Source organism: Ictalurus furcatus, chromosome 28, assembly GCF_023375685.1.
Source record: "Ictalurus furcatus strain D&B chromosome 28, Billie_1.0, whole genome shotgun sequence".
Taxonomy (NCBI): domain Eukaryota; kingdom Metazoa; phylum Chordata; class Actinopteri; order Siluriformes; family Ictaluridae; genus Ictalurus; species Ictalurus furcatus.
The window spans coordinates 9,183,747-9,211,210 of NC_071282.1; the positions used below are offsets into that span (position 1 = coordinate 9,183,747).

General features: G+C 38.7%; 1 protein-coding gene across 1 annotated transcript; it reads right to left on the reverse strand.

Annotated features, from left to right (window-relative positions):
• Positions 1-8,356: 8,356 nt before the first annotated feature.
• taok3b (TAO kinase 3b) lies at positions 8,357-27,110 on the reverse strand. The gene is made up of 7 exons (XM_053618401.1): positions 25,850-27,110; positions 22,294-22,422; positions 21,192-21,395; positions 19,224-19,463; positions 16,961-17,173; positions 10,313-10,495; positions 8,357-9,629 (listed from the first exon to the last, which is right to left on the reverse strand). Exons 1-7 carry the CDS (start codon positions 26,033-26,035, stop codon positions 9,468-9,470), a joined length of 1,317 nt encoding a protein of 438 aa, XP_053474376.1. The 5' UTR covers positions 26,036-27,110; the 3' UTR covers positions 8,357-9,467.
• Positions 27,111-27,464: the final 354 nt, after the last annotated feature.

The window sequence follows — 27,464 nt, forward strand, 5'->3', positions numbered from 1 at the left end:
ACTTTCTCAGATTTCTCATCTAACATATCTAAGGCTCTTTTGTCCTATTTGGATCTGGTGACTTCTTTCTCATTTCAATTAGGTAAGGCATTGACTTGCCACAATCTTTCAACATTTTGCAGAAGTTCAGCAAAGGAAGATGTGGAAACAAACATGCAATTGGCACTTTTCTTAACAGCGTGCAGAAAAGTTGGACCTTGTAAGGGCCTTGGCAGATTGTGTGAAGCTATAGAACTTCAGGTTTTCCTTCAAGCTATTAAGAGTCCACAGCTTGTGGCAAGATCTTTGTATCTTCTGAGACATCATATAGAAAAGCATAGGCATGACAAGACTGGTGTCTATGACTCAGAATGACTTTAGATCCTCTATTTTGCAGTTGCATTGCAGTAGCATATTTCTCTCAGGGCCAGGTGATGGGCCTGACCATACTGTTGCTCAAGGGCTGGTAGAGACCAAGAATATGGGTGTGGGTCATAAACATATGACAAGAAGATGGTAACCAGAGGTGATCCAACAAGATGTGATGTTTGAACATTGCAGATTCTTCAGGAGTCCATATGACTCATATGACATCAGAGTCATAAGCACAATGAGAACAGGAGCAATATGGAGAAGCAGGTACTGAAACTTCAGATTCCTTGGCTTGGTTGAGAAAGGATTCCATGCAATCCGTTAGGCATTTTTACTGTCTCCTTTAAATTTTGGATCTCTTCCTTCAATTGCTTCAATATCTCTGACGGTGATTAGGAAAGTGGAGGAGCCATGGAGACTGCACCTATAGGTTCAGGATGCGTAGAAGGTTTGATGATGAAGATGATGGTTATTACATACAGTATTTATGAAGGAAGTACTACATGGTGGTGAAACATTCCGGTTCTGACCAATGACTGTATATGTGGGTGGCCATATTAACAAGAGTTTAAAAGTGAAACCAAAATGTCTCTGAGGCCCTCTAGTGACTGGCTGCAGTAACACAAAGGAAATTTACATTTTGAGTTAAAAGGGTAATAGTGTTCTGTAATTTTTCCAAGTCAATTGACCTTGATATCTCCCCCAAAATTTACCTTATAATAAATACATTTTAGAGGAGGTATTTGATGATGACTAAAAGGGTGTGGTTGATGAAGTGATTGACAGTTTTGGCAGAGGTGGCACCACTGCTCCAAAAGTGTTTGATGCTTTTAATGATATTTAATACAATCTGAGCTATTAATGATAGACACACACTTTATTTAATGTCAGAGTAGTTTATTTCGACCCCACATGTGTCATTTTGCCTTTTACTCCCCAGGCAGCTAATAACAGCTAACAACACTTTCAGATGACCGGAGTAAATATAATATAAATATAAATACCTCTATAATATACAATAACATTACATTTATTTCATGTCTCCTCCAAACAATATGCTTTCTTGAGTATCCAGACAGACATGTGAAAGGTCAATGAACAACATTATGTGTGGCACAAAACAAACACCGTTCATTCAAAAGAATCTCTGTTTGGACAGAATTACTTGTGTAATTCTGCCCAAATTAAAGATACACTCTATAAACACCTGCATTTGGTGTGCAGAGTGTAACAGGTCACACAAACTTTTAAATACATTTGTTCTCAGGTTGCAGTAGGTTTTGTATGGCTATCTCTCAGTTTAGTGCTCTAAAAATCAACAATTATAAAAACATGTAACGTTGAATCCAGTTGTATGGGAGAGGAAAGATGCAGTCGGCATTGACTGAACAGTAATTGCAGGAAACATCAGTTTGTTTAAAGAATGAGGAGACAGGAATTTCTTTCCAGAGTGTACTGACAGTAGTAATCAGTACATTGCAAGCAACATTAGATATTGCAAACTACAGAAGATGAATATGATTTCCATTATGGCTACATGAGAGAGCAATGGAACAAAATCTTAAAATGACCACAAAAAGAATATGATTGATGAAACTACCAAAATGAACATTCAGTGAAGCAGTTATAAACATGTAGGCTAACATAACTGTGGATATAACACTTAGCAAGCTAATATAGTGAAAATAAATTAAGATGAATAAGGGCGTTCAAAACAGATTAAACCTGGATCATTTCAGGTACGTGCACGCAGCTCTATCCATATCAACGTTTCTACAATCGCATCTGTTAAAGTAACAGGCTGCATCTGAAATTGCGTACTGTGATAGTACCTACTGCACGGCAGTTGAAACAGTATGCACTAATCAGTATTCGTGTGTAGTATGAATACAATCCCGGACATATTACATCCGCCATGTTGGCATTGTCATGTGACCTTGAACGTCATCATAAACACTAAAATCTTTAACCACCAGATTAAAGCAACCGCACATCAGGAAAGTTAACTGAATTAGTAATTTAATGTGGGCAGTGTGACCAGGCTGAGCTAAATTCGTTGCCATTAGCTTGGCCAGATAAGGCATGATGCACGGCCTAGTCAACAAGCAGGCCCAGCTGCACGAGCAAAGAACCGCGCTGGAAACATCTTGTGTTATCGCCTACAAATCCAAGGTAAGCACACAGCATGATACAACCACTCCCAGCCTCTCTACGCCGTGTGTTTCTCTCTGCAGGGACCGTGCACCCAGGATGTATCCAGCCCAGGTCTCCATCACGCTGGCACCTACACACCACGGACTTTGGGTGCACCAGCAGCGGAAGGCGCAGGCCAGACCCTCTCCCCCTCCGCCACCCCCAGTCTTCGAGATTCCAACCAGGAACTGCTCTCTCCGTCAGACCAAACCAAAGGCTGTGATCATCAGAGACTCCTTTGTGCGGAACGTCCACATTGCTTCATCTAAAGGTAAGGTGCGCACACACTGTTTCTCTGGTGCTCGTGTCCTTGATGTTGCTGTGCAGGTACCCGCAATCCTGAAGAAGGACTAGAGCATTGGAGCTGTTGTGCTGCACGCGGGGGTGAACGACATCAGGCTGCAGCACACAGAAGTCCTGAAGAGGGACTTCGGCAATGTTCAATTAATAGTTCTGCACTTGTAGTACATTCTATAGAAACTGTCTGTTCACCGAGCCAAACAAATACATAGAACATTTCAGAAAGTTTGTTTTAGTAACCTAACTAACATAAAATTAGATCATACTGAATGCACAGAGAGCACCTTTGATCTGAAGCTAGGACTATTAAATATTAGATCTCTTACGTCTAAGGCTCTTATCCATCCATCCATCCATCCATCTTCTACTGCTTATCCTCTTCAGGGTCACGGGGAAACCTGGAGCCTATCCCAGGGAGCATCGGGCACAAGGCGGGGTACACCCCGGACAGGGTGCCAATCCATCGCAGGGCACACTCACATTCTGAACATTAAAGTAAGATTTCTTAACTTATTGAATGTTATTAATTCATATTAACAGAATTAGTTGACTGAATTCTAAAAAAAAACCCTCCTGTTAGGCTCATATTCACTCACCACAAACAAAAACATTTCTACTTCATCACTGAACAACAAACTGGTAATATTTAATATAAACATTTTTATATATGAACATTAACTGGATATGAAATATACTACTCTACAAATATATTTTTCTGTGTAATATATAATTTTTTGTCAGCTCATCTTCATTTAAATCTTTCAACAGTGTACTGTTGCTTTAATTCAGCAAGCAGCTCGAGCAGCGTGGCAAAAAAAAATTAGACTCGACGCCGAAACTCCCGCTTCACTGTTGCAGCATCTGGTGTAAAATTTTAGCAGTGCAGAGCTTACAGACTGATGTTCTGTCATGATTCCACACAAGAGACATAATCTTTACACACAGCACGAAATCAATGTGTTTTCATTTATTCATTTAGCAGACGCTTTAATCCAAAAGCGTATTGTTTTCCCGCCCTCTTTTGATTGACAGGATATAATCGGCCCTGATCATTGGATGTTTTTAAATTATCGGCCAATGGCCAATAGCGTGAAAAATTTCCTTTATCCTTTATCAGCTGATACATCCATGCATCTCTAGTTTGGTGCAAAAATAAATACACAGCACAACAAAAGTATGCCATCCCCATGGTGAAGCATGCTGTTTTTCTTCAGTTGGAACTGGAGTTTTAATCAGGGTGGAAGGAATAATGAATGTAGGCTTCTGCTAAAACACGTAAGATGTAGAGGAATTTCAACTTTCAGCATGACAATGACCAGAAACACACCCCCAAATCAACAAAGGAATGGCTTCACTAAAGCATGATCAAAACAAGGTTTTGGAATGGCCCAGAGAGAGTCCAGATTTAAATCCAAATCCGAAATCCGAAAATTTGTGGGGTGACTTGAAGAGGGCTGTGCCCAGGAGATGCCATTCAATTTGAGAGTTAGAATGCTTTTGTGAGGAAGAATGGCATAATATTTCTAAGTGAAGGTGTATCAAACTTATTTAGTTTAGGGGTGTGCAAACTTATGCAACTGGGTTATTGTACATTTTTTATTTTTTATTTCCCCCCTAAAATTATTTGTATTGTTTTTCATGTTAATTTATAGGTTACAATTTCACAACAATAAAGGTACAAAAGGTTCTGGCATGATTTATCTTTTTTTTCTTTCTTTCTTTTTTAAATTTTATTTTATTTTATTTTTTACTTCACATAAACCTGCCATTTTAAGGGTGTGTAAACCTTTTATATCTACTGTATGTTTTGTGTGCTTATGGGTGAGAGTCTCTCTACAGAAAATATAGTAACAGGACATATGCACCTCAAACAATGTTTGACATTGTTTTTCTCTGTCTCTCTTTGCTCAGTGACTACTTGCTGTTTTTATGCCTCTGGCATTACGTGTCAGTCCATCCATCTGGCAGCAGAGGCATCACTGTTGATACAGGTACAGAACCCCAACAGTGGTTCAAGCCCAGGGTCCCCCAGCACCCTAAGTCCAACGTCTGCACACAGTTTGATGATAGTTTTCTCACAGTATTGCCTTTGCACATGCACAGCAAAATCAGGCAGGCCAGGGCTGAATATCGGATAAGCGGTTGAGGATGGATGAATGGATGAACACATAAATACACTATGTAGATTGATCAAACAGAGGCCCAGAGATTTATACATGCAGGGCTGCAAAAAGTGTGTACTGTAGCTACACTTTTTGTTTTAAAAGATAAATTCAGGTGTTTACAAAACACACACCTGGTTACTTCTGTGTGTTCTCTTTTTGCTCCTCTCCTTGTTCTCTCTGTGCTTTCTGTGTAATTTTTGCCAAGATTGCCAAGAACAAATTCAATTAAGTATTCTAATTGTATTAAAAAAAAAAAAAATTCAATGTTGACAGACATTCTGCAACCTCTTCTCAGCTGAAATGTTAAAAGCCATTTATTAACTTTGTTTTGGGATTTTGTACTTTTCCCCACTTTCCAGCTGAAGGCTTTGGGAATGTTAGGGTTTCTACACAAATAAAAAAATATTGGATTGTTCTTTTTAAAACCAACTGCTCAGCTACACGTATTAGGTAGTTTCGTTGGGTTATTTGTTTCATTATTGTGTTAATTTGGTAACAACCCACATGTTGGTTTAGATTCTGTGTGACAGCATTTTAAATTTTAATGGTCCAGCTTGTAATGAACATAACAGATTTGATAAATGAATAAACTCATTGAGGTCGGTTACATAAAGTTAACAGATTAAAATTTTTCGAGCCTATTAGCATTGATACTGTTGTGCACATACCAAAATAGCCTCACAGGCATTACTCAATTAAGATTTGATATATATATATATATATATATATATATATATATATATATATATATATATATATATATATATATAATTTAATTTAAAATGAGTGTATTTTCATGAATAACATCTTTTCAATTCGTTGCCGTTAATCATGGTTAGGACATAACATTATTCACAATAGAGCACTCTGTAATGTTAGGGCAGCCACAAACAGCACATGTAAGCTCATAGTTACATTTATAGCTGAAATTGATTGCGCACTCATTAAAATACAGTATCCTCGAGAACTATTGGAACAGCAAGGCCGATTCAGTTGTTTTCGCTGTCAACTGAAGACATTTGGGGTTGAGATCAAGAGATGAATATGAGAAGAGAGTTTAGAATTTCAGATTTTATTTCCTAGTATTTATATTGTCAAACGACATAGAACATAGCACATTTTGTATCAGACTACCCAATTTGTAGGCGAGAAAAATATTGGAATATGTGACTGACAAGTGTTTCTTGTTACCCAGGTGTGTCCTGTTAGATTCATTGTTTTAACAACAAATGGCTCTGAACATCTACTCTTTGTTTTAGACTTCAGTTTCACCTGTGAAGATTGCATTTGTTGTTAAAAAGGATAAGCCAAAATGAAGATCAGAGAGCTGTCTATGGGGGAAAAGCAAGCCATTGCAATAGGCACTGCAAAAACATTGGGCATAACATTGGGAATAGCATTAGCCTAGCTAATACAACAATTTGGAATGTCCTGAAAAAGAAAGAAGCCACTGGTGTACCAAGCAACAGTCACAGAATGGGTCAGCCAAGGAAATCAACAGCAGCTGATAACAGAAACATTGTGAGAACTGTGAAGAAAAAACAAAAGACAACAGTCAGTCACCAACAACCTCCACAGGGCAGGGGTGAAGGCAGCACAGTCCACCATTCGAAGAAGACTTTAAGAGCATAAATTTTGGGGTCATACCAAAAGATGCAAACCACTCATCAGCAGTAAGAATCAGAAAGCCAGATTGGAATTCGTAAATAAATACAGAGATGAGCCACAAAAGTTCTGGAACCAAGATTAACCTCTACCGAAGTGATGTAAAGGCCAAAGTGTGGAGAAAGAAAGAAAGGATTGCTCATGATCCAAGACATACAAGCTCATCTATGAAACATGGTGGAGGTAGTGTCATTGGCTTGGGATTGCATGGCTGCTTCTGGAACAGGCTCACTAATCTTTATTGATGATGTAACTCATGATGGTAGCAACAGAATGAATTCAGAAGTTTACAGGAACATCTTGTCTGCCAATTTACAGAGAAATCGATGCAAATTAATCAGGAGGAACTTCATCATGCAGCAAGACAATGATCCAAAACACACTGCAAACTCAAAAGAGGGCTTTATCAGGGGGAAAAAAGTGGAAGGTTTTAGCCTGGCATACATTTCACCTCCTAAAAAGTTGACTGAACCCCAAAAAAAACAACAACTGAAAGGGGATATGGTAAAAGCCTGGAAAAGCACCACAAAAGAAGAAATCAACCATTTGGTGATGTCAGCAAGTCGCAGGCTTGATGCAGTTATTGCAAGCAAATGGATTTGCAAGTAAGTAGGCAAGTGTTATTTACTTTAATTTACTTCAACTATTATCTGTTCCTATACATTTGCATACCTAAAAATTTGGTGGGCTGATACCAATGGTTCTTAGTTTTATGTTGTGTAACACATCTAGATGTAAATACCAGGAAATAAAAAGCCAGAATCCTAAACTCTCATCTCATATCCATCTTTCGATCTCAAACCCAAATGTCTTTGGTGTATAGCACAAACAAATGAATTGGCCCTGCCATTCCAATAGTTTCAGAGGGGACTGTATGTACCATTACATGTGACATTTTGTATTTCTATATCAGAATTTGTACTTCAAAACACTAAGTCCAGTGGTCACTCCTTTAACTATACTATTCTTTTGTATTACTTTTTTCATGTGCATCACGCATTTAGAAACCCATTACCAGTAATATACAGGTATGAACACTGTAAGTGCTGAATGGATAGATAGTAATTTATTGCACTTACATGAGTTTTCAGTAACCTCTAGAATTACAAAAAAAAGAAGAAAATATGTTTTCATCACATATCAATAGCCAACAAAAACTTCATTCAGTTTATTCATTAAAACATCATTTTACTTGTGCAATGGCAGTTTCAACAATGGCTTTGTTTGAAAACAGGCCTGTAATGACAGTCACAAAGTATGAAACTGAATGGCATCCCTTAGCTTGAGTTCCACAATTTTATGTGCCAGGAGTGCATAGTGTGACACAAGTGGTTTTTTTTTTTTTTTTTTTTTTTTTTTAAAGATATGAATCTTTAGGGCTTAAAAAGATATTAATTGCCCTGGCCCCACATAATGCTTTCTAAAGTATTTGCTTGCAAATTACCACTTCTTAAGAATTACTTTGTAAGAATTATTCAACTTCTTAATCAACTTCTTAAGAATTACTTAGTAAGACTAACTTCTTATAAAGTTGATTAACATTTTTTGTTGTTATTTCTCAATACCAACTAGACATGAATCTTGCCAAAAAGGACAATAATAGATTTTGTTGTCACATTACAAGTGAAACTGGTAATTCTCCCTGTTTTGCTTACAAAAATAGTTTGCCTTCCACTGTCACCACTGAATAAGTTTCCCATATTTATTTTGGCAAAGGTTGACCAATACACGTGTAAACCCCTATTTAGATTATCATATACAAATATTTATATAAAAAATTTTTACAACACAAATTGCACCATTGTTTACCTGTACAAGAGCATTGATAACATCACACTGAATGAGTCACAATTCAACAAACTATGATGTCATTTGGGCAAAAGAAAGAAAACTAAAACATTCATAACATAACTTAAAGGCATTTGGCAATTTGGCGATCTTTCATATCAAAGATAAAGCTTATGTTCAGTATCAATAGCCATGAAACAAAACTGCTATGGACCACTTTTATTTACAGACAGCTAAAATCTCTGACAGATCCATGCTCAACTTCACAACCTGAATTTGTCTTTTAAAGTGCATGCAATAATACCAGGAAGGAATCTGACTGCATTGATTTGTTGAAGTAATAAAAAAAAATTCTGCCAATTAATTTAGGATACTGAACAATGATTAAATTATAGTGCCTAGTTTTTTCCCTTTTAAAAAAAGAGGTGTGTATTCTAGCACAATATGAAAGTAACTAAATGCTCTCAATATAGTCACTATGTTTTAAAATCTGATACTGTTTAGAAACCTGCCTTTGCATACAGCTTTCGCAAACAGTATTCACAATCGCCATGATAAACAAAGACAAAAACAGCTAATAGCCACGGTGAAGACGGAGGACACATTCTACAGTCGCAATGTCCTTCGATAACACCAAAGGCATTTTCACACAATATGTTCACTTTACATTTTGGGTTCATACTTAAACATATCAAAGTGCTTACCTGTACTAAAATATCCTGAATTACTGATTTTAATACCAAAATTGGGTCGGCGGCGTGGAGAAAAGGTCTGTTCTTCTATATTTAGCTCTTTTGCTTTCTGAGCTTCATTATGTCACTTGTTTTGACTGCAAATTACGTTCCAATTCCAGAAGTTCCTCCAGCTAGTAAATTAAGATTTTAAAAGACAGATCCAGCATGGTCACTTTAAAGGTGTTCTTAGTAAATCCAGTGGTTAGGGACAGTACAGGCACAACATATCCAGAGACATCAGCATCAAATGGCCCCACCAGCCTGGGCTTGATCATCTGTCATCTTCCTTGGGAAAGTCAAATGAGGCCAAGCTTCCAAAACCCAATCGGGAACTCTCCACATCAAAGGCCTCCAGTTCTCGCTCTTGGCGCTCAAATAAATGTTTGACTTTTTCGGTCCGCTCTTTCTGAAGTGCAGCCAGTTCCTCTTCAATCTGCAGTCAAAATGTAGTGGATTTTTATTTGCATGTTCCAGGCAAATAAAAATAAATGCATGTTTATGCAAATAAAAATAAATTTTTATTTGCATGTTCCAGGTGTTTTTAGGACAAACATATGCTTTAATATGATAGATTAAAAAAAATATATGTAGGGCAACACATACAAAATTATTTTTCAATGCTTGCATTTGATATATTTACAAAAATACTTCAAAATTTGCATATTTTAACTGTGGTAGGCCTAAGACTAAAACAGTCAATCTATAGGTTAGAATAGGGGTTCCCAAACTTTTCCAGGGCAAGGCCCCCCAAATGGCATTAACATTTGACCGAGGCCCCCCTTTTGCAAGATGTCTTTAAAACACATTAAAAATACAGACTTCTCAATGTATCCCCCTTTTTTTTTTATTAATAATTACATCTTACATCTTTACATTACATTACATTAGGAATTGATTGTGTGTGTGTGTGTGTGTGTGGTTGTCTGAGAGTGAGAAAGAAAAAAATCATCTATTTATTTATTTTTCACACCAAATTGTTGAAGCCCCCGGGCGCCCCCTGGTGGCCCCCACTTTGAAAACCACTGGGTTAGAATGGTACATGTGTATATTTTATATTGGTTAAATGTGATAATTGTTAAATGTCTATGTGTTTTAGTATAAAATAACAAGGCTCACTTTCTGTTCCAGGTGAGCCCTGCGCAAGGATGCTTTCTGCTCCAACTGGTGCATGTCACGCTCATGCTGGGCCTCAGCCTGTGCCTTTGTCTTGCTTTGGTAAGCATCCAGAAGCTCCATTTCCTGCTGCAACTGGCGCTTCAAAGCCTGGCACTCGGCCTCCTGCTCAGCCTCCAGACGTAGCTGCACAAAAAAGAAACAAGAGTGATAGAGGGAGATAATTTTCCCAATACACTTTTTTCTACATACATTTTATTTGGTTAAGTAAATATTGGGTGTGGAGACTTCCGGTTATGGGCACCACCTAGTAGGACGTGTTTTGTACTGCTCTGCTACAACTTGTGATAATTTCTACCAAAATACTTGATTCGGCAAAAAAATAAGGGAGCTAAGGGTTCTTTTTTAGACGCTATGATGGTATCTCTTAGCAAATCAGGCAAATCTAAATGTCAAAGACAACTAACTTTGGTACTAGTTGTGTAGCTCAGCATGCTAACAATGATATGGGTGAGGGAGCAGGGGCCAGCACAGGCTGGAAAGTGCAGAAGTGGGACACCATAGGGCTGTAAGTAATGCCATGAAATCCAGTCTGGATGGAATTATGACATCTGTAATAGATATGAGGAAGGAGCTAAGTGACTGCACTAAACAGGTAGTACAAACAGATCTACAATCTGCAGCTGAAAATGGTATGGTTGAACTGCAGGCCAGGGTACATGTGCTGTAGAAGAAGAAAACAAACTTTGGAAGATAAAGGCTTTAATAAACAACCTGATCATGAATGAACAACCTGAGGCTGTTAAATCTGCTCCAGGGTGCCAGATCCTTGCTCTTTTTGTAAAAATGGATCTCAGAGATATTGGAGGTTGAAAACCAAGTTTTTTTAGAGAACGCACATCGAGTCAGACTGAAGAGGGATGTTAACGCACCACCGAGAATGGTAATAATGAAGTTCCTCAACCACAAGGATAAAGTGAAGGTAATCAACGCTGCCTGAGCGAAGAGAGACATTTTGTTTCGGGATTCACAAGCAGTGGAATCCCGATTCATCAACAGATGTGGAGTCTGGGGATCTGACAGAGTGATATCACCAGCAAGACTAATGGTAATGTACAAAGAGCGATCCCAAATCTTCAATGCTCGACTGAGGTACAAGATTTCATTGAGATGGTTAAGGTAGAAGCAGGTCAGAGCTAAATGGGAATGTTCCAGCGACAGGATATTTGATATCTAATGTATGGACTTATTAATCCCTGGTGTTTACCTGCATAACTATTCAAACATTCTTAAGATAATCGCATCAGTATATATCTGGGTGCTTTGTGATGCATTACAGTAATGATACATCTCAAATGTTGCAGACAAGTATTAGGTTTTGCTATATGAATAGTAGCAATGAGTAAATTTTTTCTTCTGTTCATCTTTGAGGAGAGGGTGGACAGACTGATCTTCACATTGTGTGGAACTGTCACTGGTGATAACTGGAGGTAGAGCCATGAGGTGGGAACTCCCAAGTAAGTGGGAAAATGGAGTTTATTTTTACACACGTTCAATGTGTTGGCTGTATGTTGTAACATCCCAATGTGATTAGTTGCATTAGAAAGTAAAGCATAATTGCATATCGGAACTGCAGAGGTTTACACAAAGTTAAAAAAAAAAAAAATTAAACAGTCTATGAATATGTTGAAGCATATGGATTTTCATAGGCCAGGAGGCCAGTTACTATGGTAACATTGTACTCTCAGATCATGTGCCATTTTGCTTAGTGTTTGAGGAAATACAGTCATGTGAAAAAATAGGTACACCCCATGGAAATCATCACTTTTTTGACATATTTGGACAATTAAACATTTGATCTTCTTTGAAACTTAAACTTAATCAACTTAATAAAGTTGATACACTCTATCAAATAACATTAATATTTTATAGTTTTAAATGAACAAAAAAAAACAAACAGATCAGTCACATGGAAACAGTAAGTACACCGCTACATTTATCACACATCCAAATTCATAAAATTAGAATCAGGTGTTCAAGATTGGGTGCAGGAACCAGTCTTATTTATACACTTCTCATATCTAGTGTCTGGTGTTCCCTTTGATATTGATGGTGTGTGATGTTATTATGCCAATATCTAAAGAGTTCTATAGGGCCTTCAGAAAAAAAGGTTGTGGATGCCTCTGAGTCTGGCAAGGGATTTAAAAAGATCTCCAAATTATTTGAAATACATCTTTCCACTGTATGGAAAATAATCTACAAATGGCGCAGATTTCAAACAACTGCCAATTTGTACAGGACTGTTTGATGCAAGTCTCCAAGAACCCCAAAATTTCATCACAGGATTTGCTGGTAAGACTTGCAATTGTTGGTATCAAAGTGCCTACTTCTACAATCAGAAAGAGATTTCTGCATGGGCGGTGTCCCAGGAAAAAGCCTTTGCAAAACTGCAGTTTTCCAATGAGCATATAGACAAAGACCAGGCCTTTTGGAATAATGTACTCTGGACAGACAAATCAAAGATATAGTTTTTTGACCACAGTAGCAGCAGTAATGCTTACAAGAAGTTATTTCTGCTAAATGTTTAAATGTTTGCTTGTCCAAATACGCAAAAAAAAAAAAAACGCCAACAATTTCCATGGGGTGTACTTATTTGTTCACATGAATGTAAATGTGGTAAAAGACCCACCTAGATGGCACTTTCGGAACAAATTTATCTGAGTTTTTGTATCCTTTCTGTCAGCTTGAACCAGTCTGGCGATTCTCCGTTTACCTCTCTCATCAACAAGGTGTTTATGTCTGCAGAACCGCTGCTCCCTGGATGTTTTGGGTTAATCAGTTTTTACTCCAGGAAGAGCAGATGCTACATTTAAATGTTTGGATTCATATGGGCTTGAAAATATTCAAGATCTGTATTTACCAAATTCTGATATTTTGATGTCTTTTGAATAACTCAGAAACAAATTTAGCCTGGATAAAATACATTTCTTTAAATATCTCCGCCTTGGAAGCTTTTGTAAAAGTAAATCAAAATAATACATTTTTAATTTTTAATTTTTCTACAGGATGTTTGCTGGTATCCTGCAGAAATTATGAAATCCTGCAGGACACATTGACAAACTGTGCAAGATATTCCTACAGGTTTTAGAACGGAGCCTTCAGTACAACAGAAACATACAGGAATGTCCAGCACATGTACTGCACAAGTGAAAAATACTGCAAGACTGCTGCACACATTCTGCAGAAATAAAATAAACTACCCAAATACTTAATCGATCCTGCAGGACAATTTCTTATTTCCTGTTTAAAAATAATAATAATTCTGCAAGTTATGTAGTCGACAAAATTAATTTAAAAAATGGTAGATCTGCTTTGAGTGAGTTAAAACATGCTGCTTAAACACTATTTCTGAAGTCTTTTAGTAGCTATGTAGGCATGCTCATTTTAGGATAATAAGATATGTTTTAGTCATGAATGATTCAGTTTTAAAGAATCAGTTCAATGAGTCATTCACAAAGCACAAAAAGACGCAAAGGAAGGTAAATGTGTCTTCGACTTATCAGTCGCACAGGTATTCAAATATACAAATTCAACTGTCACCAACCATCGTGTGTCTGCAGCGGTATAATCCCACTTTTATTAAATATTATTTCTTTAATAGTTATAGTGTACTAAATTACTGTTCTGTTATGTATTTGTAACACAGTGGTTAGCATAACATTACCTCGCTTACCATCAAACTAGAGCTGGAACAACTAATCGATAAAATCGATAATAATCGATTATGAAAATCGTTGTCAACGAATCTCATTATCGTATGTTGGTCTGCGTGCGGCATGGGGGAGATTTACTCATTACATTACTTCTGTTCCGAAAACACTCCTCGGAGAGTAAATACTGAAGTTGTGTCCCAAATGAGGTCTACTGTGTGGATATTAGAAAGGTAATATCATCTCAAATACATCACTAGCGGGTTTTTTTTAATAACTGGAAGTATAAGCCGCTTCCTAGTCGATGGCGCATGACGTCATACGCATGCTAGCATTAGCAGACACCCAGAGTCACAGACAATACTGACTTTCTTCAGTTTACTGTTTATGTCAACGTTATCTTTTATTCCCAACACGACCTCATTCACCAACATACGGAGGCAAAATCATCACGTGACTGAGGAAGAAAGTCCTTTAAGGTAGGGATGCATTTTATATTAAACACCGCGGAGATCAAACAGTGCTGCACGAGCACAAAGTTATGTTTATACCCAAAATGCTCCATTGTGTGTAAGGGGCAGGGAAACTGGTGCAAGTTGCTTAAAATGTTTAATTTAAGTTTATTGTCATTATATGCTGTATTTGCATGCTTGCAGTGTAACTTCTGTCGTTTATTATAACGGAAATGATGTATTAGTAATGAGACTGCGTTGCTGATCACGCGCAGTAAACACAAGTAAAATATGTCTAAAGACAGCGAGCAACAGAAACCACAAGGTGCAGTGAAAGTGAGAAAGTTTGTTATTAATTTAGGACTGTAGTTTAATTCAGTGCTTTTTGTGCATCCATAAAAAATAATGCATAAATACCATAAAATAAATTATATAAGTATTTATGCATTATTTTTTATGGATGCACAAAAAGCACCGAATTAAACTACAGTCCTAAATTATTAATATATATTCTGGTGTGTGTGTGTGTGTGTGTGTGTTGGGTTCTTTTCTGTTTTGGACAAACAGTTGTGTAAAGTTTTAGTCTGAAGTTTATATTTGTAACAGTCAGTTTGTGGATTTTATTTTAAATAAACAAAAAAAAAATGTACTGACAGTTTGCCCTGCCCCATCAGATTAATTGATTAATCGATAATAATAATAATAATAATAATAATAATAATAATAATAATAATCGACCAACTAACCGATTATGAAAATAATCGTCAGTTGCAGCCCTACATCAAACAGCTAATTTTATTATTTACCCACAGCAGTTAGCATAACATTAGCTTACTTACTAGTAATAAACACAGTTAATTTTATTATTTATACACAGCAGTTAGCGTAATGTTAGCTATCTTAATATCAAACACAGATCATTTTATTATTTACAAAATAATTCTTACCTTGTTTACTCTGTTTTTTGTTTTTTTTTAGGTGTGAATTGTACTACCACTTGGAAACTTTACACTTTGAACACTTGACTGCATCAGTCGTTATGCAATATCATTTCAATAAATAAAATAATTCCTTTCTGAAAATACTTTGCTTTTGTTGTGAAGTTATTTCTTCTGTATATATCCTGCAGGACACAAACACTGGTCATGTTCTGCAGAATTTCATATATATCCCGCACAATAGTCCTGCAGGAAATGTGTATTTTAATAGACCTGCAGGACATAATTCCTGGAGGACATAATTCCTGTTTTTCCTTCATAGAATTCCTGCAGTTATTTCTACAGGAAAATGAACTGAAAATCCTGTCTGCATCGATATCTGCATAATATTCCTGCAGGATTCCTGTAGGGTTTTTTATTTTTTTTGCTGCATATCAGACTTTTATCCTTTGTTGACATTGTGCTTTTATACAGTATAAACTAAATGCCTGGAATGAGAATTTGTAAACTGAAATCTCCAATGAGGACTGGAAATCATCTTGTGCAGTAACTCACACTCAGACAGTCTAATTTTTATATGAAGCCATTTTTTGTCTCTAAATGTAAATTTGAACAAGGATTTATGTATTCCCCGTGTATAAAAGCAAATAAATATATTGCTGAAAAACTATTTTAATTTAATATATTTACAATTAACCCAATATCAGTTGACTTTTCAAATTCTAAGGCAACAAAGGTTCTTGTTAGTATGGTGTTAACATACAGTTTTCATCTACCCTTAGAAGTTACTACAGCAATAACTGCAATAGCAATTAGTAATAGAAGCTTTAATAAATGAACAAATGACACAACAGGAGCCACTTCTCTATATATTTTGTTAGGATGTTAGTTACTGCCACTAGTGGGCAGTAGATCAGGTGTCTTTTTAGTTGAATAATGGAAACAGTATGAATCCTACTGAACCCTACACCAGCAGGACACAACTTCCAGTGCTCATGTCCATGGAGAATTACAATTATGGACAACTGAAAGACACGGAGGGCCTTGTAAGGGACTAGACATTAAATCCAACAAAGCTAACAGCACTGTTACAGAGCAGCCACTCCACACGAGTGATAGCACAGACTTTAACTTCCTCTGCAAACTAAGCTAACATACCTCACAGAGCCATTTAAATTTTCTGACATAACAAAAATTCATCATGGCCACTGACAGCTCAGTGGAACACTCTCATTGAGCATTGTTACACTCTCACTACAATTCACATGTAATTTAGCTACGATTAAAATATATTGCCAACTAAATTGTGATAAAAATGGTCAAATCAGGTGTATCACCAAACAGGAAGGAAATCACCAAACAGTGATCACAAGAGCTGTGACCCCTAGAAGGCAGCATGCACATTTTAAATTTTGTACTAAACATCTTTTAACACCTTGAATAATGTACTGCTTTTCTCACTGGCTGTAAATACAGCCATTTTTTACAAAACATCAGCTTTCTAGTTAAGTGGTCATAACTTGTTTTATAACAAATCTGGGAGTCTCTTACCGCTTGCGAGGCCATCATATCGTTAATGCTCTGTTCATACTGTTCTGCCAGCACAGCAAGCTTGCGTGTCTGCTCTTCCTTCAGAGTCTTCAGCAGGGCTTTGTGGTCACTCTTAGGGGAGACCTCTAGCTGATGGTTCCTCAGAGCTTTGTACTGCTTATTCTGAACCTTACAAGTGTCCTGGAATTGCTTTTTGATCTGCATTTCCAATGCCTGGTTTTATGGCAGAACAAAAAAATGGGTTTTGTGTAGCATAAAAAATATCACATTCAAACCAATTACAGAATTATTATCATTAAATTCTGTATATATTTACAGAAAACCTTTCACAGATAGAAAACAAGTTAATTTTCCCATTGAGGTGCCTTCATTTCCAATGCAAATAATATAATTAAAAATACAAAAGAAGTCTAATGTTCTGCCAAATATTAACCTGATTTCACTCACAATTCATTCACTGGTGAATTTCATATGAATTTCATTTCATATACAAAAAAACTGTCTGCTTGCCCTGTCCCTTTCCCCAACTATAACTGCATATTCTTATTAACCCTATTATAACTTTTCATGGCAGTTACAAATTTAAACTACAGTATCTCACAAAAGTGAGTACACCCCTCACATTTTTGTAAATATTTGATTATATCTTTTCATGTGACAACACTGAAGAAATGACACGTTGCTACAATGTAAAGAAGTGAGTGTACAGCTTATGTAACAGTGTAAATTTGCTGTCCCCTCAAAATAACTCAACATACAGCCATTAATGTCTAAACCACTGGCAGCAAAAGTGAGTACACCCCTAAGTGAAAATGTCCAAATTGGGCCCAAAATGTCAATATTTTGTGTGGCCACCATTATTTTCCAGCACTGCCTTGGGCATGCAGTTCACCAGAGCTTCACAGGTTGCCACTGGAGTCCTCTTCCACTCCTCCATGACGACATCACGGAGCTGGTAGATGTTAGAGACCTTGTGCTCCTCCACCTTCCGTTTGAGGATGCCCCACATATGCTCAATAGGGTTTAGGTCTGCAGACATGCTTGGCCAGTCCATCACCTTCACCCTCATCTTCTTCCGCAAGGCAGTGGTTGTCTTGGAGGTGTGTTTGGGGTCATTATCATGCTGGAATACTGCATACTGATCATGCTATGCTTCAGTATGTTACAGTACATGTTGGCATTCATGGTTCCCTCAATGAACTGTAGCTCCCCAGTGCCGGCGGCACTCATGCAGCCCCAGACCATGACACTCCCACCACCATGCTTGACTGTAGGCAAGACACACTTGTCTTTGTACTCCTCACCTTTTTGCCACCACACACGCTTGACACCATCTGAACCAAATGAGTTTATCTTGGTCTCATCAGACCACAGGACATGGTTCCAGTAATCCATGTCCTTAGTCTGCTTGTCTTCAGCAAACTGTTTGCGGGCTTTCTTGTGCATCATCTTTCTTGTGCATTTCAACCTTCTGGGATGACAGCCATGCAGACCAATTTGATGCAGTGTGCGGCGTATGATCTGAGCACTGACATACTGACCCCCCACCCCTTCAAACTCTGCAGCAATGCTGGCAGCACTCATACATCTATTTCCCAAAGACAACCTCTGGATAGGACGCTGAGCACATGCACTCAACTTCTTTGGTCGACCATGGCGAGGCCTGTTCTGAGTGGAACCTGTCCTGTTAAACCGCTGCATGGTCTTGGCCACCATGCTGCAGCTCAGTGTCAGGGACTTGGCAATCTTCTTATAGCCTAGGCCATCTTTATGTGGAGCAACAATTCTTTTTTTCAGATACTCAGGGAGTTGTTTGCCATGAGGTGCCATGTTGAACTTCCAGTGACCAGTATGAGGGAGTGTGAGAGCGATGACACCAAATTTAACACACCTGCTCCCCATTCACACCTGAGACCTTGTAACACTAACAAGTCACATGACAGGAGGGAAAATGGCTAATTGGCCCCAATTTGGACACTTACACTTAGGGGTGTACTCACTTTTGTTGCCAGCGGTTTAGACATTAATGGCTGTATGTTGAGTTATTTTGAGGGGACAGCAAATTTACACTGTTACACAAGCTGTACACTCACTACGTTACATTGTAGCAAAGTGTCATTTCTTCAGAGTTGTCACATGAAAAGATATAATCAAATATTTACAAAAATGTGAGGGGTGTACTCACTTTTGTGAGATACTGTATATGACCATGTTGTAAATATTTCACTCCTCCTAGGCATTATGAACTAGGTACTACATGAACCTTGAGGTTCCTGGGCTGCTGTCGGCGCTCCAGTGCATGTTTCCTGTGCAGCTCTCTCTGGCGTCGGTTGTTGTACTCCTCCTGGTTCTCCAGTTCAGTGTGATGCTGCAAACGGATTAGCTCCATGCGAAGCCTGTGCAGACACTCCAACTGCCGTCGCTCCATGTCCTGTGTTGACTCATCTTGCCGGATCATCAATGCATGCTCCATCTCCTTTTGCAGTTTCTTTTTGTTCAGCTCCTGGGATACAAAGGCAAACATTTTCTTAAAGTTGTAAGAGCAACATGATAGAAAGAAACCTGCTCTGGGCTGCAACCAATAATATATATATATATATATATATATATATATATATATATATATATATATATATATATATTTTAATCTTACAACTCCAATTCTAAAAAAGTTGGGACGCTGTGTCAAATGTCAATAAAAACAGAATGTAACGATTTGCAAATCTCATGAACTCATATGTTATTCACAATAGAACATAGAAAATATATCAAATGTTTAAACTGAGGAAATGTACCATTTTAAGAAAAAATAAGGTAATCTTGAATTTGATGGCCACAACACGTCTCAAAAAAGCTATGATGGGTCAACAAAAGGCTGGAAAAGTACGTGTTACTAAAAAGAAACAGCTGTAGCTTAATTGGCAACAGGTCAGTAACATGATTTGGTATAAAAAGAGTACCTTAGAGAGGCAGAAGTAAAGATGGGCCAATCAATGTTCACCAATCTGCGAAAAACTATGTCTACAATTTGTGGAACAATTTCAGAATGATGTTCCTCAATGTGAAATTGTGAAGACTATGAAAATCTCATCATCTACAGTACATAATATCAGCAAAAGATTCTGAGAATCTGGAGAAATCTCTGTGCGCAAGGGACAAGGACAAAAATCAATATTGCATGCCTGTGATCTTTGGGCCCTCAGGCGGCACTGCATTAAAACAGGCATGATTCTGTAATGGAAATCACCGCAAGGGCTCAGAAACACCTCCAGAACTCATTGTCTGTGAACACAGTTCGCCGTGCCATCCACAAATGCTGGTTAAAGCTCAATCATGCAAAGAAGAAGCCATATGTGAACATAATCCAGAAACGCTGCCTTCTTCTCTGGACCAAAGCTCATTTAAAATGGACTGAGGCAAAGTGGAAAACTTCTGTGGTCAGACGAAATGAAATTTGAAATTCTTTTTGCAAACAATGGACGCCTTGTCCTCTAAACTAAAGATGACTAAAAAGGAGAGGGACCATCCATCTTTTTATCAGCACTCAGTTCAAAAGCCTGCATCTCTGTTGGTATAGGGGTACATTAGTGCCTATGGAATGGGCAGCTTTTATATCTGGAAAGGCACCATCCATACTGAAAGGTATATACAGGTTTTAGAGCAACATGCTTACATACAGATTCCATCCCATCTTCACTTCTGAGAGACTCTGCCTCTCTAAGATACTCATTTTACACCCAATCATTTACTGACCTGTTGCCAATTAACCTAATTAGTTGCAAAATGTTCCTCCAGCTGTTTCTTTTTAGTAACACTTACTTTTCCAACCTTTTGTTGCCCTGGTCCCAACTTCTTTGGGACGTGTTGCGGCCATCAAATTTAAAATTACGTTATTTTTTTCCTAGAAATTGTACATTTCCTCAGTTTAGACATTTGATATATGTTCTATTTTCTATTGTGAATAAAATGTGAGTTTATGAGATTTGCAAATCATTGCGTTCTGTTTTTATTTACATTTTACACAGCTTTCCAACTTTTTTAGAATTGGGGTTGTACATGTTGTCAAAAGTAATTCATATATTTACTGTATTTCACAGATGTGAAAGGCTTTTTCTTCACTGCACTAACTATTTATTATCCTTCTCTAACTCCCACCGTGACATAGTAAGACAGGGCACGATTGGAACAAGAAAGTTTGCTAGAAATGAAATATGTGCACTTCACAACTTACCTCCCGTATCTGTTCCTGTTCAAACTCATGTTTTTTTATGAGGCTTCGTCTCTTCAGAGCACGGCAGCTTCTTTCATAGATGAGCCTCTGCTGGTTGAGCAGCTGTGCCTCCTCCTCGGCCTGTGAGCGCTGCATTGTCTCCTTGTGGCGTGACAGCCTCTCCTGCTTCTCCTCCTTTGGTGTGCTAAGGTCCTCATTCATCTCCTGCAGAAGTATTGGCACATTCAAGCCAATTATACTCACTCACTGACTTTCAATAGCCACTTGAAATAGATCACTGTGGACCCAAAATCTGTCCCTGGAACACTGGGCATGGGACAGGAATACACCCTGGATATCAAGGCACCATGCACTCACATTCACACATTTATGCACACTTAGGGGCAATTTATTTTTAGGAGGTGGGAACCAAGAGGACACCCATGTGGACATGGAGAGAACATGCACAGACATTGTGCAAGCCAAGCTCAGGGTTTAGCCTGGAGACGTCAGTAAACCCGAGTTCAGGGATCCTGGAGCTGTGAGGGGTCAACGCTATCCACTGCACAATCATGCCACCCTACAGTTGTATGTAAAAAAATTAACAAAGTTTTGACCCCTGAGTTGCATGACTATTAAGGTTTCCATAACACAGACATACATTGCTGGCTGTCAAAGAGAACATAACTGGCCCTGCTCTCTGGGCAGGAAATACAGCCTTGTTTTCTTCTCCATCTGTCATGTGATTAGTGAAAAGCTAGCGAATCATAAGTGTCTGTTTGCTCATGTATGTAGGATAGAGCAGTTAACACTCAACACCTACTGTATGATGTCGCACAAGCAGACATTCAAAAAGATGTCTGGCTTCACAAATGTTAGTTAGCATTGTAGCAGCTCAGCTTTCACCCTCCATCTGGTATATGTGAAATTGTCTATGACTAAATTTGGACAAAATTAGGTAAAATATAAAAATAAGTTTAAAGAATTTAAACTATTATAATGAAGCTTATGTTTAAAGGACATGACTGTATGCCTAATACACATTGCATATTTTTGGCTTCCTCATAATTAAAAATCATAATGCAGAGTGTAGCAGGAGAACTTTTGACTGAACACCACTCACTTCCTTCATCCTGTCCCTGCACAGTCTATACTGCTTTTTCTGTGTGTCCAAGAAGGTGGTCAGCTCCTTCTTCTGTTGGACCAAGATTTGTTGCTGGATTCTCTTCTCCTCTGTGGCTGATGCCTTCATCTGTTTTGGGATAAAGCCTAACTGGTCAATGATTACCTTAAATCTATTGAATTTCCCAATTCAATCTAATAGTCCATTGATTGTTAGTGAATTGCAGATACAGTGCATCCAGAAAGTATTCACAGCGTTTCACTTTTTCCACATTTTGTTATGTTACAGCCATATTCCAAAATGGATTAAATTCATTATTTTCCTCAAACTTCTACAAACAATACCCCATAATGACAACATGAAAGAAGTTTGTTTGAAATCTTTGCAAATTTATTAAAAATAAAAAACAAAAAAGCACATGTACATAAGTATTCACAGCGTTTGCTCAATAATTTGTTGAAGTACCTTTTACAGCCTCAAGTCTTTTTGAGTATGATGCTACAAGCTTGGCACACATATTTTTGGGTAGTTTCTCCCATTCTTCTTTGAAGGACCTCTCAAGCTCCATCAGGTTGGATGGGGAGCGTCGGTGTACAGCCATTTTCAGATCTCTCCAGAGATGTTCAATCGGGTTCTGGGCTCTGGTTGGGCCACTCAAGGACATTTACAGAGTTGTCCTGTAGCCACTCCTTTGTTATCTTGGCTGTGTGCTTAGGGTCATTGGAAGATGAACCTTCGCCCCAGTCTGAGGTCCAGAGCGCTCTGGAGCAGGTTTTCACCAAGGATGTCTCTGTACATTGCAGCATTCATCTTTCCCTCATTCCTAACTAGTCTCCCAGTTCCCGCCAATGAAAAACATCTCCACAGCATGATGCTGCCACCACCATGCTTCACTGTAGGGATAGTATTGTCCAGGTGATGAGTGATGCCTGGTTTCCTCCAGACATGACACTTGCCATTCAGGCCAAAGAGTTCAATCTTTGTTTCATCAGACGAAAGAATTTTGTTTCTCATGGTTTGAGAGTCCTTCAGGTGCCTTTTGGCAAACTCCAGGTGGGTTGTCATGTGCATTTTACTGAGGAGTGGCTTCTGTCTGGCCACACTACCATACAGGCCTGATTGGTGGAGTGCTGCAGAGATGGTTGTTCTTCTGGAAGGTTCTCCTCTCTCCACAGAGACACGCCGGAGCTCTGTCAGAGTGACCAACCGATCGCTCAGTTTGGTCAGGCGGCCAGCTCTAGGAAGAGTCCTGGTGGTTCCAAACTTCTTCCATTTACGGATGACGGAGGCCACTGTGCTCATTGGGACCTTCAATGTTGCAGAAATGTTTCTGTACCCTTCCCCAGATCTGTGCCTCAATACAATCCTGTCTCGGAGCTCTACAGACAATCCCTTGGACTTCATGGTTTGGTTTGTGCTCTGACATGCATTGTTAACTGTGGGACCTTATATAGACAGGTGTGTGCCTTTCCGAATCATGTCCAATCAACTGAATTTAACCACAGGTGGACTCCAATCAAGTTGTAGAAACACCTCAAGGATGATCAGTGGAAACAGGATGCACCTGAGCTCAATTTTGAGTGTCATGGCAAAGGCTGTGAATACTTATGTACATGTGCTTTTTTGTTTTTCATTTTTAATAAATTTGCAAAGATTTCAAGCAAACTTCTTTCACGTTGTCATTATGGGGTATTGTTTGTAGAATTTTGAGGAAAATAATAAATTTAATCCATTTTGGAATAAGGCTGTAACATAACAAAATGTGGAAAAAATTAAGCGCTGTGAATACTTTCCGGATGCATTGTACATCTTATATTTCATAACATTGTTTATTTACAAAATATTAGATAATGTTATGATATATCCTATAAAAACAAGCATAATATTTATAGAAAAAGAAATAGATCTTATATGCACAGGCAAGATAAACGCAAGCTACCATTTAGTTACATAGAGTGCCTCCAGAACATATTAAACCCCAATAATTATTTCTCTTTGTGCGGTATTGCAACATCAACTTTAAGCATATCAGAATAGGATATTTCACTGCTACCTTTGAAGTGACTCTCTACAGAAATAAAAGTATTTGATAAGTATAAAAGTAATTGAGAAGTATTCATCCCCTTAGTGTGAACTGTCCTATTTCAGCAATTACAGATTTGAGTTGTTTCGGACGTGTGAGCTTTGAACATATTGATTTTGACATTTTCTTCCATTCCTCAATGCAGATTTTCTCCAACTCTGTGAAGTTATATGCAGAATGTTGGTGAACAGCAATTTTTAGGTCATGTCACAGGTTTTGAATTGGATATAAGTATGGGATTTGACTCAGCTATTCCAAAACACAAGCCTTCATTTTTTCAAAGTCATTCCTTTGTAGTTTTTGCCCTGTGCTTTGGTTTATTGTCCTGTTGGAAAATTTTTTTGCCCTAAATCTTTAGGCCAAACTTTATCCTTTGGCTTTAGACCAAATGGCTCAACATTTGTCCCATCAGATCACAAAATCTTTTTTCAAAAGCTCCCAGATTTTCTAACATACCCTTCCTCAGAAATGGTTTTCTTCTGACCACTCTCCCGATCTGTGAAGAGCTGATGATGTTGTTGAGGTCTGCACAGGTTCTCCTATTTCAGCTAGTGAGCCCTGTAACACCTTCAGTGTTTTGTCGCTGGACTCTTGGACACTTTTTGCCTGAACACTCGGTTCGAATTTGGATTGCTAAAATCTCATTCTAATATACTTAAATTTGATGGTGCAATACATAAAAAAATAAAAATAATAAAATAAAATAAATAATAATAATAATTCCTTAGATTTATATAGTGCTTTTCTAGACACTCAAAGTCCTTTACATTGTATGGGGGGAAATCTCCTCAACCACCACCAGTGTTTAGCATCCAACTGGATGATGCTACGGCAACCAAAGTGCGCTAGAACGCCCACCACACACAAGCTATTGGTGGAGAGGAGAGTGATGTAGCCAATTCAGGGATGGAGATCATTAGGGGGCCATGATATATAGGGGCCAATGGGGGGAATTTTGCCAGGACACCGGGGTTAAACCCCTACTCTTTACGAGAAAAGTCCTGGGATTTTGAATGACCACAGAGTGTCAGGACCTCGGGTAACATCTCATCCCAAAGACTGTTTTTTTTTTTTTTTTTTTTTACAGTATAGTGTCACAATGACTATACTGGGGCATTAGGACCCACACAGACTACATGGTGAGTACCCCCTGCTGGCCTCCCTAATACCACTTCCAGCAGCAACATTAGTTTTCCCCAAGAGGTCTCCCATCCAGGTACTGGCCAGGCTCAACCCTGTTTAGCTTCAATGGGAAACCAGGGGAGAGCTGCAGGGTGATATGACATAAAAAAAGAGAAATAATGTGGGGTGGGGGGGGGGGGCACTGTGCATATAGTTTGGCAATTAAATATATTATGCCTGATGACTGATTATCCAAATAAAACTTGAACTTGAACATGAAGTGGCCTTGCACTAATGAAAGCTTTTAAAGAATGCACTGTTCCTCTTGATCTACCGTAGGACTCAGTTTACCTCCTTTTCTAACTGGGCAGCCTGCTTCTTGGCTAACCGCTCCAGTTCAATGTAAGTGTTATTGGCCTGGGTCTCTACTTCCTTCTGCAGCCGGAGCTTGTGCTCATCCATCTCAGCCTTCAGCTTGTTCTCCAATGCGATCAGCTGCTTCTGGTGCTGCCGCCGCATGCGTTTGTACCCTGACATCTGCTCCCGCCGCACAGAGTCCTGCTCATGCTCCTGGATCTGCCTGATGACCTACAGTACAAGCAAACACACATATGAATTTATTCATGCTTGTAGACATAAAAATGTTATTCTCTTATTCGCCTGTGTGACTATAAGAAATTTTGAAATGTCAACTAGAATCATAGAATCCTTTAAAACGTGTGGCAGATGACTGGTGAGTATCATATATAAAATGTTTGACAGCAGCAACCAAAATGTAAAAATACAGAATAAAGTGGAATGAACAATGAAGGTTTATACATTCATTGTAGACTGTCAAGATAATTCAGTGCAAAGAGAATTCCTCATAAAATTGCAAATACTATGCACATAGCTCCTGGTCATGGTTCCAAGTCAGAGGTTCTGGACTGAAGTACACTGTCAATGTTGAATCTCTAAGCTGCTTTTATGGCCCAGAGCGATTGCATGAATTGAGGATATTACCATAGCATACAGCTTCTAATGCAAGCAGCTTTTCGTTTGCTTTCACCTTGGAAAGGAAATGAATACCTCACACCTTCCAGCAAATTTAAGAATGAACAGCTGGTCAGTTGCAAGCTACCGCTGAGAATTAGCTAATAGCTAAACTAAGCTAAGGTACAGGCTCAATATGTCTAGCCACATTATAACTAGGCCTAGTAATTTAATTAATAAATTACTGATCCCTTTCTTAAGGATTAGCAAAGGCAAAAGAAAAGTCACCAACCTAACATGGGCCTGACGGAAAATCAAACTGACATGCACCATACTTGAATAAAAAAAAAAGAAAAAAAAAAAAGACATTACATCATACATGATATGGAAAGAAAAATCTCAAACAAAATGACCACCAAACAAAGCTAGAATGGGGAAAAGGACTAATATTTTCAACGCGTTTTAATATAAACACAACGAGAGAAAAATGAAAGACAGGGAGAGAGACGTGAATGGGGGAGGAGGAAGAGTATGAGAGGGGGAAAGGGCTTATTAACAAGATGTGGTTGCCATAGCTACAGATGCAGGGCCTGCGCGAGCGGCCTGTTCCTTCTTATGCAAAGAAATAATAAAGCGGACAGAAAAACGGAACTGAGAGCCTACCGAAGACGCCGGTGCGACGGTGGCGAAGGGCGTGCGGATGCTACAGGGGCTGTAACTTTAGCGTTGGCGCGCGCAGCTCCGGGTAGAAGAAGCAGGCCGCGGCTCTGGCCCGGCGCGCCCGTCTCGAGCCTCATCCCTCACTCCAGCATCCTCCTTCTGCTGCAGGGGGGGAGCGAACACGCGAGCCACGGATGATGTTGCGGGGTGGGCACCAGCCGCGCGCTCTGCCGCCGGTGCTGCTGAGGATGAGGATGCTGTTGATGAGGAGGAGGATAATGCCGCTGCTGCCGCCGACAATGATGATGCTGCTGCGTCTCCCTGCGTCCCGCGT

What these genes read in the sequence shown, in the direction of transcription:
- taok3b (XM_053618401.1), bottom strand. Translation starts at nt 26,035, where the DNA reads ATGTCAGGGTACAAACGCATGCGGCGGCAGCACCAGAAGCAGCTGATC. An exon ending in AACAGGAACAGATACGGGAG is followed by an intron (nt 19,464 to 21,191) that starts GTAAGTTGTGAA and finishes TTTGTATCCCAG; the next exon opens with GAGCTGAACAAAAAGAAACT. An exon ending in ATATGATGGCCTCGCAAGCG is followed by an intron (nt 10,496 to 16,960) that starts GTAAGAGACTCC and finishes TTTTTTGTGCAG; the next exon opens with CTACGTCTGGAGGCTGAGCA.